General features: G+C 40.5%; 1 protein-coding gene across 3 annotated transcripts in view; it reads right to left on the reverse strand.

Moving 5' to 3' along the window:
• Positions 1-2913: 2913 nt before the first annotated feature.
• KLHL5 (kelch like family member 5) overlaps positions 2914-15545 on the reverse strand; it is a 51690-nt gene continuing 39058 nt past the window's right edge. For all 3 annotated transcript variants that reach the window (XM_053403826.1, XM_053403827.1, XM_053403825.1), the window contains 7 exons: positions 13909-14121; positions 11907-12093; positions 10319-10543; positions 8549-8711; positions 7264-7476; positions 6074-6245; positions 2914-4296 (listed from right to left, as the gene is read on the reverse strand). In XM_053403826.1, coding sequence (XP_053259801.1) covers positions 4240-4296; positions 6074-6245; positions 7264-7476; positions 8549-8711; positions 10319-10543; positions 11907-12093; positions 13909-14121 — 1230 coding nt within the window. In that variant the 3' untranslated portion in view covers positions 2914-4239. The remainder of the gene's footprint in view (positions 4297-6073; positions 6246-7263; positions 7477-8548; positions 8712-10318; positions 10544-11906; positions 12094-13908; positions 14122-15545) is intronic.

A 15545-nucleotide genomic window follows, 5' to 3' on the forward strand; every position in this document is an offset into this window, starting at 1 on the left:
AGTGCAAGTAGATAAATAGGTACTGCTCCGACAGGAAGGTAAACGGCGTTTCCGTGCGCTGCTCTGGTTCGCCAGAAGCGGCTTAGTCATGCTGGCCACATGACCTGGAAGCTGTATGCCGGCTCCCTCGGCCAATAAAGCAAGATGAGCGCCGCAACCCCAGAGTCAGTCACAACTGGACCTAATGGTCAGGGGTCCCTTTCCCTTTAGGGCTGCCATACGTCCTGGTTTTCCCATACACATCTGGGAATTGGACTTGAAAATGGCACCCGGGCAGATTTTCGCTGAATTGGCAAAATGTCCAGGAAAATCTGAATGTATGGCGAGTAGGGTGATTTATTTTATTTTTAAAAAAGCTTTAAAAAATCCAGAAAAGCCTGAAAATGTGGGGGGGGGGTTGCGGGGGGGGAGCACACACACACACACACACACAAAAAAGCTCAGCTATGTTGTCTGGATTTTCACTTTTGGGAATGCGACAACCCTAGCTGAGAAGACACTGCGGAACCTGTCTATAGTGCTGAGAGTGAAGTAGTGAGAAACCGTTTGGCAGGCGAGAATTCTACCACTGAACCAGCAATGCAAAGGGGTCAGCAAGGTTTATCTTGCCTGGGCCAGATCGGTCCCACGGAAATCCCTCCGTGGGCCAGGATCGTGCATGAGATTTTCGGCATCTGCACATGCGCACCTGCAATTTTCGGCGTCTGTGCGTCCGCAGATGCGATTTTTGGCACCACAGAAGCAAGTCCCCACACCGTGCTGGTTTAGCGCAGCTTGGTTTGGGAGCGGTTTGTGGGCCGGTCAAACGACCTCCGCAGGCCGCTTCCGGACCATGGGCCTTAGGTTGCTGACCCGTTCTAATGCCTTGTAGGACAGCCAAAGGATGATTCTAGGAAAAGTAGGATTCTAGGAAAAGTAGGTTTGTGGTTCAGTAGGTCAGTAGGGGTGAAACAGAAGCTTCAACAATTTCCTCAATTAGTGTTGGTGAGGCTTAACTGGGTTAGAATCATAGAATTGTAGAGTTGGAAGGTACTCATCTAGTACAATCTGCAAGAGGGTCTTACTTAACAGGGTAACTATAGTAACTTGCTTTCTGAAAGTGTCTTGGGCCAATAACACCTATTTACTCTGGTTCCAGTGCATTCCTACAACTGGGGTTGGAAGATGAGTACTCGTGACGTTAGCCACAATGAATGTCTGTCCTAGTGTTTTCCCTCAAACCAGCTTCTATCTGCTTTAGAAACGTAAGCCACACTCTGCGGTTAAGCTGAGAAGTGTATATTTGAGACAGCCATTGCATGACAGCTTCATGGGGAGGAGTGTGTGGTGGGGGCTGCAGGGACAAGGAAACCAAACAGGCAGTACACATAGGGAGTGAAGACATCCCTGCTCCCTCCCTGGTGTAAAGTAACATAAACATGTGAATAGAGACCACCTTACTGCATTTCAAGCCACTAATGTGGGTTTAGAAAGGGTGCAAAATAAACTGTTGGTATTTAAAGGGACAGAAGCAAGGTGAGTGAGTGTATACCTGTTTAAAATTTGCATGTATTAATGCTAAGTGTTGCTGTCTACTCCCTTCAATCAGTATCCAACCCACCATAAAATTTTGAAACCGGAGGTCCATTTTGGCATGCACACGGGTATTTGTTTACCTATGCATGCACACCTTTTGAACTTATTTTATTTTTGAAATACTAACAGATTTGCACAAAAGAGCAATAATAAATAAATGTGTGTGTTGCTCCAGGCCAGGGAAGGATGTGGAGTTGCTTCTATGAAAACTGCCTTTTCCTTTCCTGCTTCCTGTACCAGCAAGGGCAAATTTTATTTTTAATGCAGCTTATCAGTGCAAGAGCAGTTTGTGCAAAAGAGCTGTTTTGATTAAAAAAAATAATACTGCAAATGTGTCTTTAGTAACAACTAGTGAAAAATGGTTAGGCTGCATACTCTCCTTTGAGCTGATGGAAACAAAATGTAGGTAGGGGGTGCAGCAATACATGGTACCTGATTTTTTTTTTTAAAGCACCCCAGCCACACAGTGCATCCACATTTGATCAACATGCAATTTTGTAATAGATTTTCTTCCCTTAATGAATCACCCGTAGATCTGGAAAATCCAAATTTCCTGGAGGGAAGTTACGGGCTGCCACTTGGATGAGGCCAATTCCATGTGTTTGCTGGGATGGAGGAGGGAAGACATAAAAGCAGCATCAAATCCACATTAAACTCCAGTGTAGATGAACCCTTAATGTTGTTTTCAAGGCATTAAAAAAATCGGTGGCTAAGACTGCTCAAGGTAAAACTACATAAGAAATTATCTAGATGTCAAAACCTGGGTGCAGTCACAACCCCAAACGTGTAACAGGAGTAGTGACCACTGCTTGAAGACTTGGCCTTCTGCCATGAATAGATCGCAGGAGAATTTAGCCCAAGTGACATGCTTCTGCAGTGCCAATAGTGTGCTTTTTTGCACCCACTCCACCACAGGTGCCACCCTTCTGTTTTGAAAATGTAGATTACCCTATATAATTTAGAGCAGTGTTTTGGGAAACCTTTTCCACATCTATACGTTGGACTCTGCAAACATCTGCTTTTGGACAACTAACCTTATACGTGTATATTTATGCCAATGCATTTCCCCCCCCAAGCAGGTTTAATGTAAGACAGCCATAACACTTAATTACCTCATGCCACTCACCCCTTGCTAAATGTGGGTATTGGTTATGATACTTATCTTTTGTGTGTGTACTGATTACTTGTATGAATAAGGCATCACAAAATCATTTGTAAAATGATAACAGGGCAGGACTTATACACTGAAGTAGAATGCCACTTCCCCTTTAAACTAATAGTTAATTGTGAACTTCAAAGTTCAGAACTGTATTAAAAAAATTACAAGTGTGCAAAGACTATTTGTCAGATACATTCCATTTACTTTCAGAAAAAAAGAAATCCTTTAGTTTACATATTCAGATTTTTTCAAGATAAAGTACAACAGAATGTTACATAACATATTTGAACATGTAAGAAACAAGGCACAAAAGAAAATATAAAAGTTTCATAGAGCACTTGGAACACCCAAGTAATTCTGAGTAGTGTAACAAGTCAACATAAGGCAAATACTAAAGAAAATCTATTACAGTATTAAATAATTTAGTTACGGAAGTCTGATCCTTGGAAAGACTGTCAGTCTTTTTGGAAGTAGCTGAGCAATCCGAAAGGATGCACCAGTTGTAGGGTAATGCCCACTTTTTGCTAAAGGAACACTTGCTAAAAATGGCACGAGTTTTCACCTTATAAAAGTGTTTTAAGATTTGTGCAAACTCCTCTTTCAAAGTAAATTAAAGTTAGCTACATATAATTTCAGATCATGGAATGCTTCAGAAACCACAAATGAAAGTCACTTTTAATGATGCATTAGAATGCACCCCCAACTCCAACTTCTGAATTTCTTTCAGGAAGAGAGCCATTCAGTGAAACTGCGATCAGGCTCAGAAAGATGAAATGATATATAAATATTTATAGAATAGAGAAAGTTCCATAAAATATTAGAAAACCCAGTAAGTGTGGTGGATGCGTAAAAGCTCTTGAAGAAAGTATCCTATAGAACAAACACTTCCATAGCATACTAAGACAATAATTAAAGTGAGGCTTTGGTTAAAAAACAAAGGCTGCAAAATGTCGGCTGTGGTGAGAAGAGTTCAAGCATCAAATGTATAGCATTTCCCACGCAAGAGGTACCCTTGATACTCTGATTCCATCTGCATTTGGTTTGTCTTTGTACCATGTAAAAATAGTAACAATAATATTCCAATAGTCAAGACAAATTATTTGGAATGAAAGCAATGTCAATACCTGCATCCTGAACATGCCAAAAACATATATGGAAATGGAAAGGAAATGGTACTGTGCCCAGACTTATTACAACAAAGAGCTCAGGGCCTCCTAGAGCAAGAACCAAAATTTGTAAGCGCCAATTATTTTTCAGTTGCCGCATTTCTAATGTAACCTGCCAGATGGCTGCAGAGTATTCCATTACAAATAAATGTACATAAATTGCATTACTCATTTTTAAAAAGTGCATAACGTTGGTCCGTTTTGAATTAAAAAACATTTTAGCTAATAGATTAAGACCAAACTCTTTGCCCTGTGAAGATACACAGTACCTTATATGATTATAATTTAGTAACTTGGGGGCACCCCCCGAGTCTATAGAAGAGAAGGATATCTTTGTAATTAGAGCTTTACAGTCACGACACATGCCCCAGCTCTTCCGAGGCACAATGGTGCAACCTGTAATGGTGAGAAAAAGGTGGAAAAGGGTCAGTGACAAAGCACGCTTGCTAGAGTCGCAAATATTTTATTTTAAAAAATTAGAGCCACAGTAATATGAATGTTGAGCAAGAGAACGAATCACTTGCTACCTGTTTTTCAATCAGCGCTTAATTTGAGCCAGAGGTCCCCATCGTTTTTTAAATATAATGTCAAAGCTCAATTATATAAATTATGGAGCAGGATATTAATACAGGGCATAGGTTTCCTGTTAGCATGGACAGGAAGATTATACTTTTTATGTCACCTTTTGCATACATCAGATCAAGGGTACACTACCTTCTAGGATTTCAGGGGCCACATTCCAGCCATGGTTAGGATCACAGAATCATAGAGTTGGAAGGGGTCAACTAGTCCAACCCCCTACAATGCAACAATCTCAACTAAAGTATCTGTGGCAGATGGCCATTCAACCTCTATTTAAAAACCTCCAAGGAAAGAGAGAATCTACCACTTCCCAAGGGAGTCTGCTCCACTAACAGCTCTTACTGTTAGAGAGCTCTTCTTTCCAGAGGTAAAAATGGACAGAGCAACTCTGTTCTTCATTCGGACAAGCAAGAGGCATTACCAGAGTTCAAGGACATATTCCATCGAGGCAAAAACATGGAGGATGCATGGCCAAGGAGGAGCTGTGGCCAGAGAGAGGCTTGGACAACTGCATTTAGCCCCTGGGCATGAGGTGCCCCCACATTAGAATTATTCTGCTGGGTTTACAGAGAAAAACTTGATTACTTAGCTAGAACAAAAAGAGCAACTTCTAAGTTTAGATTTCATTTGCACTTTCCAGTGGCAGCCACTTGATATGAAGTGGCTACCTAGCCTGTGGCAGAAAGTAAGGTTTGCTCTGTGCTCCCAAGTTGGATAAAAATGCGAGCGATTCTGCATATATGTAGAATGCTTTCACCACATATCTCTCGCCACATACAGATGATGAATATTTGAGATATGGAATCAGTTTTTTTGGTAGGCTTGAGTTCCAGTACTTCCCATTTTAAATAATCGCATTTCCCTTTTCTTCCACCTTTCTTTCAGAGAGCTTGCAGGAAAGGACAGAGACTTGGTTGCACCAGGAAAAGAAGATGTTTGCCATGCTGCTCAAATCATATGTAGGGAGGGGCAGGAAGTAGCAGAACAATCAGAAGTCTGTTCATGATGGATGGCTCAGTCAGTGGGGCATGAAACTCTTAATCTCTGGGTCATAGGTTGAAGCCCCACATTGGGCAAAAGATTCCTGCATTGCAGGGGTTTGGACTAGATCATTGTTTCCCAACCTTGGGTCTCCAGCTGTTTTTGGACTACAATTCCCATCATCCCTTACCACTGGTCTTGCTAGCTAGGGATGATGGGAGTTGTAGTCCAAAAACAGCTGGAGACCCAAGGTTGGGAAACACTGGACTAGATGACCCTCAAGGTTCCTTTCAGCCCTACAGTTCTGTGATTCTTATTTACACATGGTTTCACACACTCACCTGGGATGACTGAATTTGAGCTGAAGGCAGGCTTCCAAAAGAGGCTGAGATTACTCTTAAAAACAGCAATATTTGAACACTGATGTTGCATTCTACTAACTGAGATGATGGAGCCAACTGCCTGCTATTGACTACTATGACTTGGAGTGGCCCTCCCAAGGTCACAGAGAGCTCTGCCAGCCAGACTTGCTATGGGAGCACCTTGAACAAAAGATGCCAGAAATTCAACCCACCATTGATGTATGAACCCTCCAAACCTTAAGCAATACCTGTGTCCACTCATTTGTCTGGGGGTCATAAGACTCCACCGTGTTAAGGTAGGTCTGTCCGTCATATCCCCCAACAGCATACAATCTGTCTCCAAGAAGGCAGACTCCCACTGCATCTCTGCTGATGCTCATGGAAGCTACGGCAGTCCACATGTCAGTTTTAGGATCATACCTGAATTAAAAACAGCAGCGTAAGGGTTAGTTCCATATGTCTGAAGGTTCTGCCAAGAGAATATGATATATGCTATTCTAATTTTTCCTCTTACTCCACACCCTGTATAGTATTTCAGAACTTCTTCTGACGGATTTCATTGCAGTTTCACCTAGATCTTTTGCTTTCTATCATCACTGTTCTTACACATACACAGACCCTGATTGGAAGTGCATTCCCGGCAAGCTATTTGTCAAATTGAGAACATGTTCATCCTACCCCTTAACACATTTATCTGAATCAGCTTAATCCACATTTCCCCATTTTCTCCAAAATGAAGAACTGTGGTTTAATGCCACGGTCCAACAATGTTTTCAGACATTGAGCCACATCTCCCCATTCTGGACATAATGGAGAACTGTAGTTTTAAGCTAACCAAGATATGAATACAAACAGGAGAGCAGAGGAATGAAAGCACAGGCCTGGTGCTCATTGCTAGCTTACTAAACTGAGCTGGGCGAGACGTATGATAGATTCTCTTGTTGCAGACTGCTTCTGAAAACAAATTCTTTATAGAATTTGACATCTCTCATGTAATTTCTTTTTTGCTGCTTTATTTTTAAAATTAATATCCTCCATAGAATTTGCACTTCTGTTTTGGTTAAATAATGTCTTTGTTTTCTGAAATTCTGACCCAAGTTGGTGGATTTTTACTACTATCCTTTTGGTTAACAGCATCTTGCCCAAAGCCACACAACAAATCTCCAGTTGTGGTGAAACACAAACCCTGGCCCATGCCAAATCTCTCTGAATGGTGTCTCTTGCAACTGTTCTATAAAAAGTGCTACCGTTGCAGAAAAACTCCAAATCAATTGCTTCTACATAACCTGTATCTTTTACTTTTTACCCCCTTTTCTACATCCTCCTGCACTACATGCTCAAGTGTTAAATGCAGATAATTTTAGGATGCTGTAAATGAGGAAAATGGGACAGCGAGAACCTTAAGTATCTTCATAGCAACACTTTATTGCGTTAATACCTTTCCACACAGTCAGACAGCCTGGATGTCAAGTTAGAAGCTGGTGCATCATGGCCTCCAATAGCATAGAGAAACCCATTCCAGGTGGTTACCCCAACGCCACCTCTTCGTTTTGACATCTGAGCACAGAGTGTCCACTTGTTAGTATGAGGATCAAAGCATTCTACAGATTTGAGACAAGAACTTCCATCTCGACCACCAACTGCGTATAACCTGTAAGCATACAAATACATGGTTGAAATACTTTCTGAACACACACACACAAAATATTCAAGTAGGGATTGAATTAGATGGCTTACTGCAGAATAAAAATAGCATTAAGTCTAACACTTTAAAATCTTCCTCAGGGACAACGAAATCTGCTGCTGCCTTTGCTTCGAAGACAACTCTCTTGGGATCCTATTTCTGAAAGAGTAAGTCTCACCCATTTTCTGATGCTTCTCTTAAAACCTACCTACAATTTCTCGGTAACAAAGTAGTAGTTTTAAACAACAGCTTTGTCTCAGTTCATTTCCACCTCAGTAGGTGGTGCAGCTTGTCCTTTGATGTTGAAAGTAATAATGTAATTCTAGCCACATTTATGGGCTCATTTATACAATAGATTTGAAAGTTTTATATATGTTACATTTCTCATCCCATTACTTGTGTGGTCCTTTTCTATTTCTAAATAACGATGCAAATTTTTTTGAAAATATCAAAAAAAGGTAGCATATAATTTAGGAAAAAGTGCATTATAAAAAACAACACAGTAAGAGGGTTTCCCACAATGAGAGCTATTCCAATACTTCAAGGAAGGAATAATATTTCTCAGAAAAAACAAGAGCTTGTTTATTTTCTTCCCTAAAATGGACAAAATTGTCAGTTTCTCTTCAGCCTTCTTACTGCTAAAGACAATTGCTTAAGTTACCGTTTGAGTTTTCAGGATTTTATACAGCATTATCAATTTGTTATTAAAAATACATTGCTAGATTTGACTAAGTCAAATTACTGGAACCATTTCTAGGACAAAAGAAGTCCTGCCTGCAGTCCTGAAACTATTAAACATCCAAGAGGAAATTAACAGTAAGTATTTAATGAGCACTGGATTTTTCCTGATACACAATGAATATTTTAACAAGAAGTGGATAGGACAAAAACATGCATACACAGCATCATTCAAAAGCCAGACACGCTGAACTTCTGGTAGATGACATCATTCCAGTGTTACTAAATTTCCTTTATATATGAGTTTTGAGTAAAATGTTATGGAATATTTGCCCTTATTTCTCTCTTTAGTCCTACTTACTTTCCACTTAATACTGCTACACCCACTGTGCTCCTTGGGGTTGACATACTAGCCACAAAGTTCCACTGGCGTGCCTGTGGATCCCATCTTTCGACGGTATTCAGATAGCTCCAGCCATCATGTCCTCCTACAGCATACATAGGACCTTCCAGTACTGCCACCCCTTTGAGTTAAGAAGACACTATTATTTCAGAATGTGAAATGGCCCAATTGTTTATGACATACCGCAGTGGTTTCAAACGGTCACATCATCAAAAATGCTTTCCTCATCTATTTTTCTGATGAGGAAATCGGAACTAGGGCTTCTACAGAGTATTTTGAGACTCAGATGGAACCCTGGCCAAACTACTGAAAGGCATCCTACAATACATTCAACATCTTGTCCATCCATATCTCCACTACATTACAACATATTTTCAAAGGATCATTCATTCATTCCTTTAGTAATTAATTCATTAATTTTCTGCCAAAGGAACCGAGGCTGCAATGTTTATGGGGATGGATAAACTGCCTCTCAGGAAAGCCTGCCTACTGTTCATTGATCACCTCATTTAAGAATCCTGATAATTTCGCCCCAAAGTTCAAAAGCCGCTGATGTACAGGAACAGAGAAACACTTGAGCCTTGACAAGCAGACATATCACAATATTTCTATAATATCCCTATCCTGCAACTGCCAATTAAGAATATGAAAACTCTTCGGTCCCTCACTCAAAATTACTGAAATGGAAAAAGGGGTGGGGTGAAGATTGTCTCTTGGTTTTGGCACCATTAAGTTTTGACTGCTATAATGTTTCCAGTCTTCTTTCTGTCAAAAGAAGGTCCAGTGACTTTCTCCCACTCTTCAAAGGAAAGTCAATCTCAACATGGGGTATATGCCATATAAAAAGTGTCTGAGATAACTACACGTACCTACATGCAACATAGTGACCATACTTTTACTTCCCAAGCATGACACATAAGAAAGCATAATGCTGGAGATGAGAATTAAATTAAAACCTTTAAAGTTTGTTTCTGATTTTTGTCTATTACAAATTGCCTACTACTGATATCGAATGTACCAAAGAAGCCCAAGTACCGTATTTTTCGGCCCATAGGGCGCACCTAATTTTTCGGGGGAAAATAATATTCCCCCCCCAGGCGCAGGGCTGGGGCAGGGGAAGCCCAAGCTTCCCCCGACCCCAGCCCCCAGAACAGGCTGCTATCCGCAAGCCTAGGGAGCCCGGCGGGAAGTCGCGCCGGGCTCCCAAGGGTTGCGGAGAGCTGCCTGAAGCCCGGGGGGCGTTGCTCAGTGTGCCCCAGGCTTCGGGATGCAGGCAGCTCCCACCGCCAGCCTGCAAACCAGGTCGGGGAACAGTGGGAAGGTGCGCTCCACCTCCCCGCTGTCCCCCGAGCTTGTGGGGCTGGCGGTGGGGAGAAGCACTGCTTTCCCCACCGCCAGCCTCCAAACCAGGTCAGGTTTGGAGGCTGCTATCTGCAAGCCTTGGGAGCCCGACGCGAACTGCCGCGGAGCTCCCAAGGCTTGCGGATAGCTTCCTGAAGCCTGGAGAGCGAGAGGGGTTGGTGCACACCGACCCCTCTCGCTCTCCAGGTTTCAGCGAAAGCCTGCATTCGCCCCATAGGACACACACACATTTCCCCTTCATTTTTGGAAGGGGAAAAGTGCGTCCTATAGGGCAAAAAATACGGTAGCAATTTCAAGGAAGCATTTCATTGAAATGAGCTGATCACGCCACATATCTTGCTTTTAGATATAAAAAAAGATACATACCCAGACCATGTCGGTGAGTGGACATAGGTGGCATCACACTCCAAGTTTTTGTTTTTGGGTTGTAACACTCCACTGTATTCAGTGTTTTCAGTCCATCTCTACCACCAACAACATACAACTTATCGTCTAATACTGCTACTCCAAATTGTAGTCTTCTTCCATTCATGTTTGCTACAGGAGTCCACATATTGGTACGGAGATCATACTTTTCAATGCTTGTTGCTCCTTAGCAGTAGTATAAAATAATATTAATTTAAAAACTCAAATCTTTGTGATCGCTATCCACAAAAATACAATAGATTTGGTTCAGATAGTGATAAACAATCTGATTACTTCTTTAAAAAAATAATTATTCCCAACATACACACACGATACATTAGTTCTCATGTAGTTTCAAAGTGCATACTTGAGATGTGGTGTCAATAGCGATTACATAAATAAGGTTTCAAATAATCATTTGCTAAATATTTTGTCCTACCAAATCTGAACGGAATGTTAACAACAATTTATGTACAGATATAAAATCAACTAGTTTGTAGAACTATGATCTGTCTCACTTTCCTGGAATTTATATTTGCTCTCTCCTCAATATGTGTAACATAATTTCTTCATTCATGCAATATGAAATACTAACTGAAACTAGAAAGAAAATGTGCTGCTAGTTCAGCTGCATATTCAGAATCCATATTCAACACAGCATGAAAGGTCACTTATGCAATCATTACAAGAACTTTTAAATAAAATGCTTTGGTAACTAGTAATTATTTAAATATACTGAGATAGCTTCGGCGTTTTTTGAACTACGAATACACAGCATTGTATGTATACACCTTTATTAACAGTATTAATTTCTATGATTATTTTTTGTCTTATTTCATTGAATATTTGTGTGCACAGAGGTGAAATAATATCATGTAATAGATTACTATAACTTCTTTTTCACTTGCATTTTTTCTTAATCAAAACAGGCAAGCTTGTTGAACTTGATTAAGGTAAGGCTGGTATATTTTCACCAATAATATAACGGCCATCATGTGGTTATGTTTCCATTGATCATTTATTAGATTAAGAAAGATATGAGACTGTAAAAGCAATGAGAAGTTCTGCATCCATATTGTAAGCCTAGGTGTGCTATTTTCATGGAACACATACATTCCAGCAAGCTGAACCCTTCAGTTCCACCCACCCAAACCCCACCCTCCTGTATTTCAGGTGGGTTTACAGGAAGGGGGGGTGTTACATGGTTGATAAACATTTATATGTTCGTACTTAATCTTATTACTATAAGCCACAAATATTTTAAACACAGTTGCATAGAGCTTCACAGATTTTCCTTTGGGGGGAGGTGGGGGGGGGGAGAAGAGAACAGGGTGGTATTTACAAAATGCTAGCTAACAGGCATCCTTGCAGCCGGCTTTTATCTGGCTGAAACTAAGTCACACATTCGTAGGGCCAGTTTTCAGCTCTTGCACAGAGCAAAAAATATCCTTTTGCACTGAACAGGTGAAAACACTTACAAATTAGCCTCTCAACTCCTGAAGTGATATGTGCATTTTCATCTGTAGTACAGGCATCCTATAATCCATACCTTTAGTCGCATCCATGCCTCCAACTGCAAACAACACACCAACTGTAGATTTTCTAGGTTTTGTACGAGGACTTTGCAACATGGGCCGCCTCTCTGGCAACAGATGGTATTTCATTGCTTCCATAATGAGTTTTTGACATTCAATGTCATCTCTGAAGAGTGCATTGTTTTCCATATCTGCTAAAAACTAGAAAAAGGAGAAGATGATGTGCTGAACTTGAATAAATCAACAGGAATATTCTGAACATAAAATGCCAAATTAACACAACTAACCTACAATCAATACAGAGAGTAAAATGTTTGTGTAAAGGCAGGGATTTTGATAGAGAAGATTACAGAGATAAATGAGCACAACTTCTGTCTCTTTAAAGTTTAGCTGATACCTTCCCTGGGTGGGCATTTGGATCAGTACTGCAGTACTAAGGCTGTTTTCCTGATTAAAATTTACACACACACCCCAATCTGGTAATTGTTCTGTTACAGGAAATTACATGTACACAGGTTTTCGTGTGTGCATGCACATCATTTGGAACAGCATTTAAGTCTTCCTATTGTTATGATCTTTCAAACATACAGATAAAATTTTATACAGTACTGCTATCTAGACTCCAACCACGGCCATCCTCCATAACACTTTATAATGAAAGGAACAGAATACAGAATGAAATCACATTGTACTGTGTCAGTCTTCAACAAAGACCAATAAACCTTGGTCAAGGTTGACTTGGCATGCTTTGTTCCTAACATTCCTGTACTGGCTGCAACATAACACTTCTCCCATAATGTTATGGCTCCTTTGAATAAATTATTGTGATTCTTGATTTAGTGAATCTTGCTTCAGTTTGCAGTATGTAACATTTGCTGTATGCAAACCATTAATAATTCAGCGTACTGCCTATCTTAGTTTTGATCTTGGTCACTTTCAACCACATGCTACAAATTCAGGTGGATAGCCGTGTTGATCTGTCATAGTCATAATAAATAGCAAGATGAAAGATGGAAAAATCATCTTCAGATACTCTGAAGCAGAGGTCGCTTCAACCTTATAACAGTTGATGACTGTTATGGCAGTTGGTTCCATAGGGAAGGGCAAGGGATTTTTAAAGGGATAGATGACCAAAATTAGCTTTAGTATGTATAATGGGACATGAATTCAGTATCCCTATTCAGACCATGTCTCTCCATAGCTTTTAGTTTGGTAATGATTATCTGATGAAGTGTGTATTACACACGAAAGCTCATACCTTGAAAGCTTTGGCCTTTACTGAAGAAAGCAGGACTGAACTCCCCAGGCATCAGTTGATGCAAACCGCTTCCTGATAATTGAAACCCCTGCTAAAATGGGGGACACACTCAATTTTAGCTGTGGTTTCAGTAGAAATCACTCCTGGAGCAAGGATGGACAACTGATAAAACAGGGAAGCCAAATCTGCTTTCTGATTGGTGATGGGGGCAGATGCACCTTGCTGTCTGCCCAGTGCTTGGAAGTCCGGATATCAGAACTTCAAAGTACCAAATCATCTGACATCAGGTGATCCAACAGGTGGGGCTGCCCACATGTCAAATTTCCCCCCTTGATGTCAAATTTCCCCCCTTGATGGATCTGCCCCACAGAACCAAAAAAATTCCCTACTGCTGCTCTAGTTTCTTTTCCTACACAAATTAGTTTCTTTTCCTACACAAGACCCATATACAAAATTAATCAGAATCTTTGTCTTAAGAACATTGAGTAAATGTAAAATATGAAAGATGTTCAAAACAAACATTTATTTATAAAAGAACCAATTTAGCTATAGGTCCTCGGGGCAACTGCTCCCTAATTGTTAAAAGCTTACATTACCATAGTGTGTTACTGGTGGCACTGTATTAATGGTAAGCTGATTCCCTGCATGAATGCAGAGGTTTCCAAGTGGGAGGCAACCAAACCATATCACCTTAATTTACTGGTATCAACTGGTGAAAGATGAAAGAACAGCTATACAGATTTCAGGCATTTATTTACCTGTGGTGCAAGTAATGGCAGCCTGATGTATGCCAGGAGGTTGCTGAGATCCATCTTTCTTTGTTCCAAATCATGTCTCACCCATGTAAGCAATGCATTGAGGATGGTCTCTTCATTTGGAATATTCATATCATCACTTGCTAAAAGCTTTGCAATTTCAGTGGCTGGTAACAATAAAAATTCTTGGTTTCTAATTACTTCCATGAAATGATCCTACAAAGTTTAACAAACAAAACATCTCGATATTAACGGGGAGACAGACCTTGTAAAGTATAACTGCAGGTGGATATGTATGCTGGAAAATAAGCACTGCTTGTTAATGTAACTTCCCACTCCAGTTTTGCCAAGAAGTTTTACCTCTTTTCAGTCTCAGTCCCTTATGGCAGGAAACTGCTGCCACCATGGCTCTGGAGTTAGAGCTGGTAGGTATGGCACTGCAGTGGTGGAAACAGTGGTGGGCCAGACAACAAGCATACAAACCCATCTTAAATTTGCGAAGACCTGTGTGCCTTGAAGAAAGGCAGAAGTCCAGGTCAGGATGCACATAACAGCAACTCCTAAAGAGTTGCTTAAGAAAAGTTGGGGCAGCCTCCCCTTTCCCTGGAGATACTTAAGGGCTGTGTGTCCTTGAAAGAAAGCAGAAGCAAGGAGACAGAGGCCAGCAATCTCATGCTCTCAGCTCCTGAGAGAACCCTGTTCTTTATCTTGTAACATATGTAGCATTTATGTATATTTAAAATTGTAAACTGCCTTGGGTGGCATGGAAGAAAGGAAGTATATAAAGAAAGCAAACAGAGGAAGCTTCATTCAGCACTCAAATGCTACCCAGATAAATTATTTGTCTGCAGAAAGTAGCACAAGCTACATGTTCCTTTGTGATTTTTTTTTAATGTTGTACAGGGATTTGCATTTTCTTCCCTGAATCAGTGTGTTTAAGGCTTGTGGAATTTTTGGCAAGAAGATAAATGAAGGCACTATGTTTTATGGAGCAGGTCCAGAGAACAAGCATTCCCTCTGACTGATAACCTCGGGACATTATAACAACAATCTTCTTGGGACATGGGTAGCCCAGGACCTCCATACATACTGCCCAGGCTTGTGCCACGGGCAGGTCATTTTGGTGCTGCTAACACAGCAGTTTGACTTCACCCCTGGAGGCACACTCCATTGTCTCTTGAGACAGACAGATGCCCACTATTCTAGGGTTAATAGTAATAGTCTGCAACGTACCGTAAAATTCTTGGAAATCTTATTCAGTCATTACTTAAGAGTTTTAAGAGTCATCAGATATGGCCCATGTATTTTCTTTTCACATCTTTAATTTTTATTTGGTGTTTTCAACATTACATCAAATAATGAAAGATACATTTAATACATAGAACAAAACAGAAAACTAAAGATAGGAGAAAGAGTAAAGAACAAAATTTTTAACTGGGGACAAATCTCCCATAGTATATATAGGGTTCACAAACTGACATAAAGAGAAGCTAAACTATATTATTATTAATCATTTATAAACTGCAGTGCACAGATTAAAAATACAAGACAGTCCTTACCCAAAGGCTTACAACAGAAATGACAGAACAGAAAAGGAAAAGGATCAGGTAGCAGGTTATGTGAATGGTGAAAAATCTTTT

The sequence above is a fragment of the Podarcis raffonei genome, chromosome 9 (genome assembly GCF_027172205.1).
Source record: "Podarcis raffonei isolate rPodRaf1 chromosome 9, rPodRaf1.pri, whole genome shotgun sequence".
In the NCBI taxonomy this organism is placed as follows: Eukaryota; Metazoa; Chordata; class Lepidosauria; order Squamata; family Lacertidae; genus Podarcis; species Podarcis raffonei.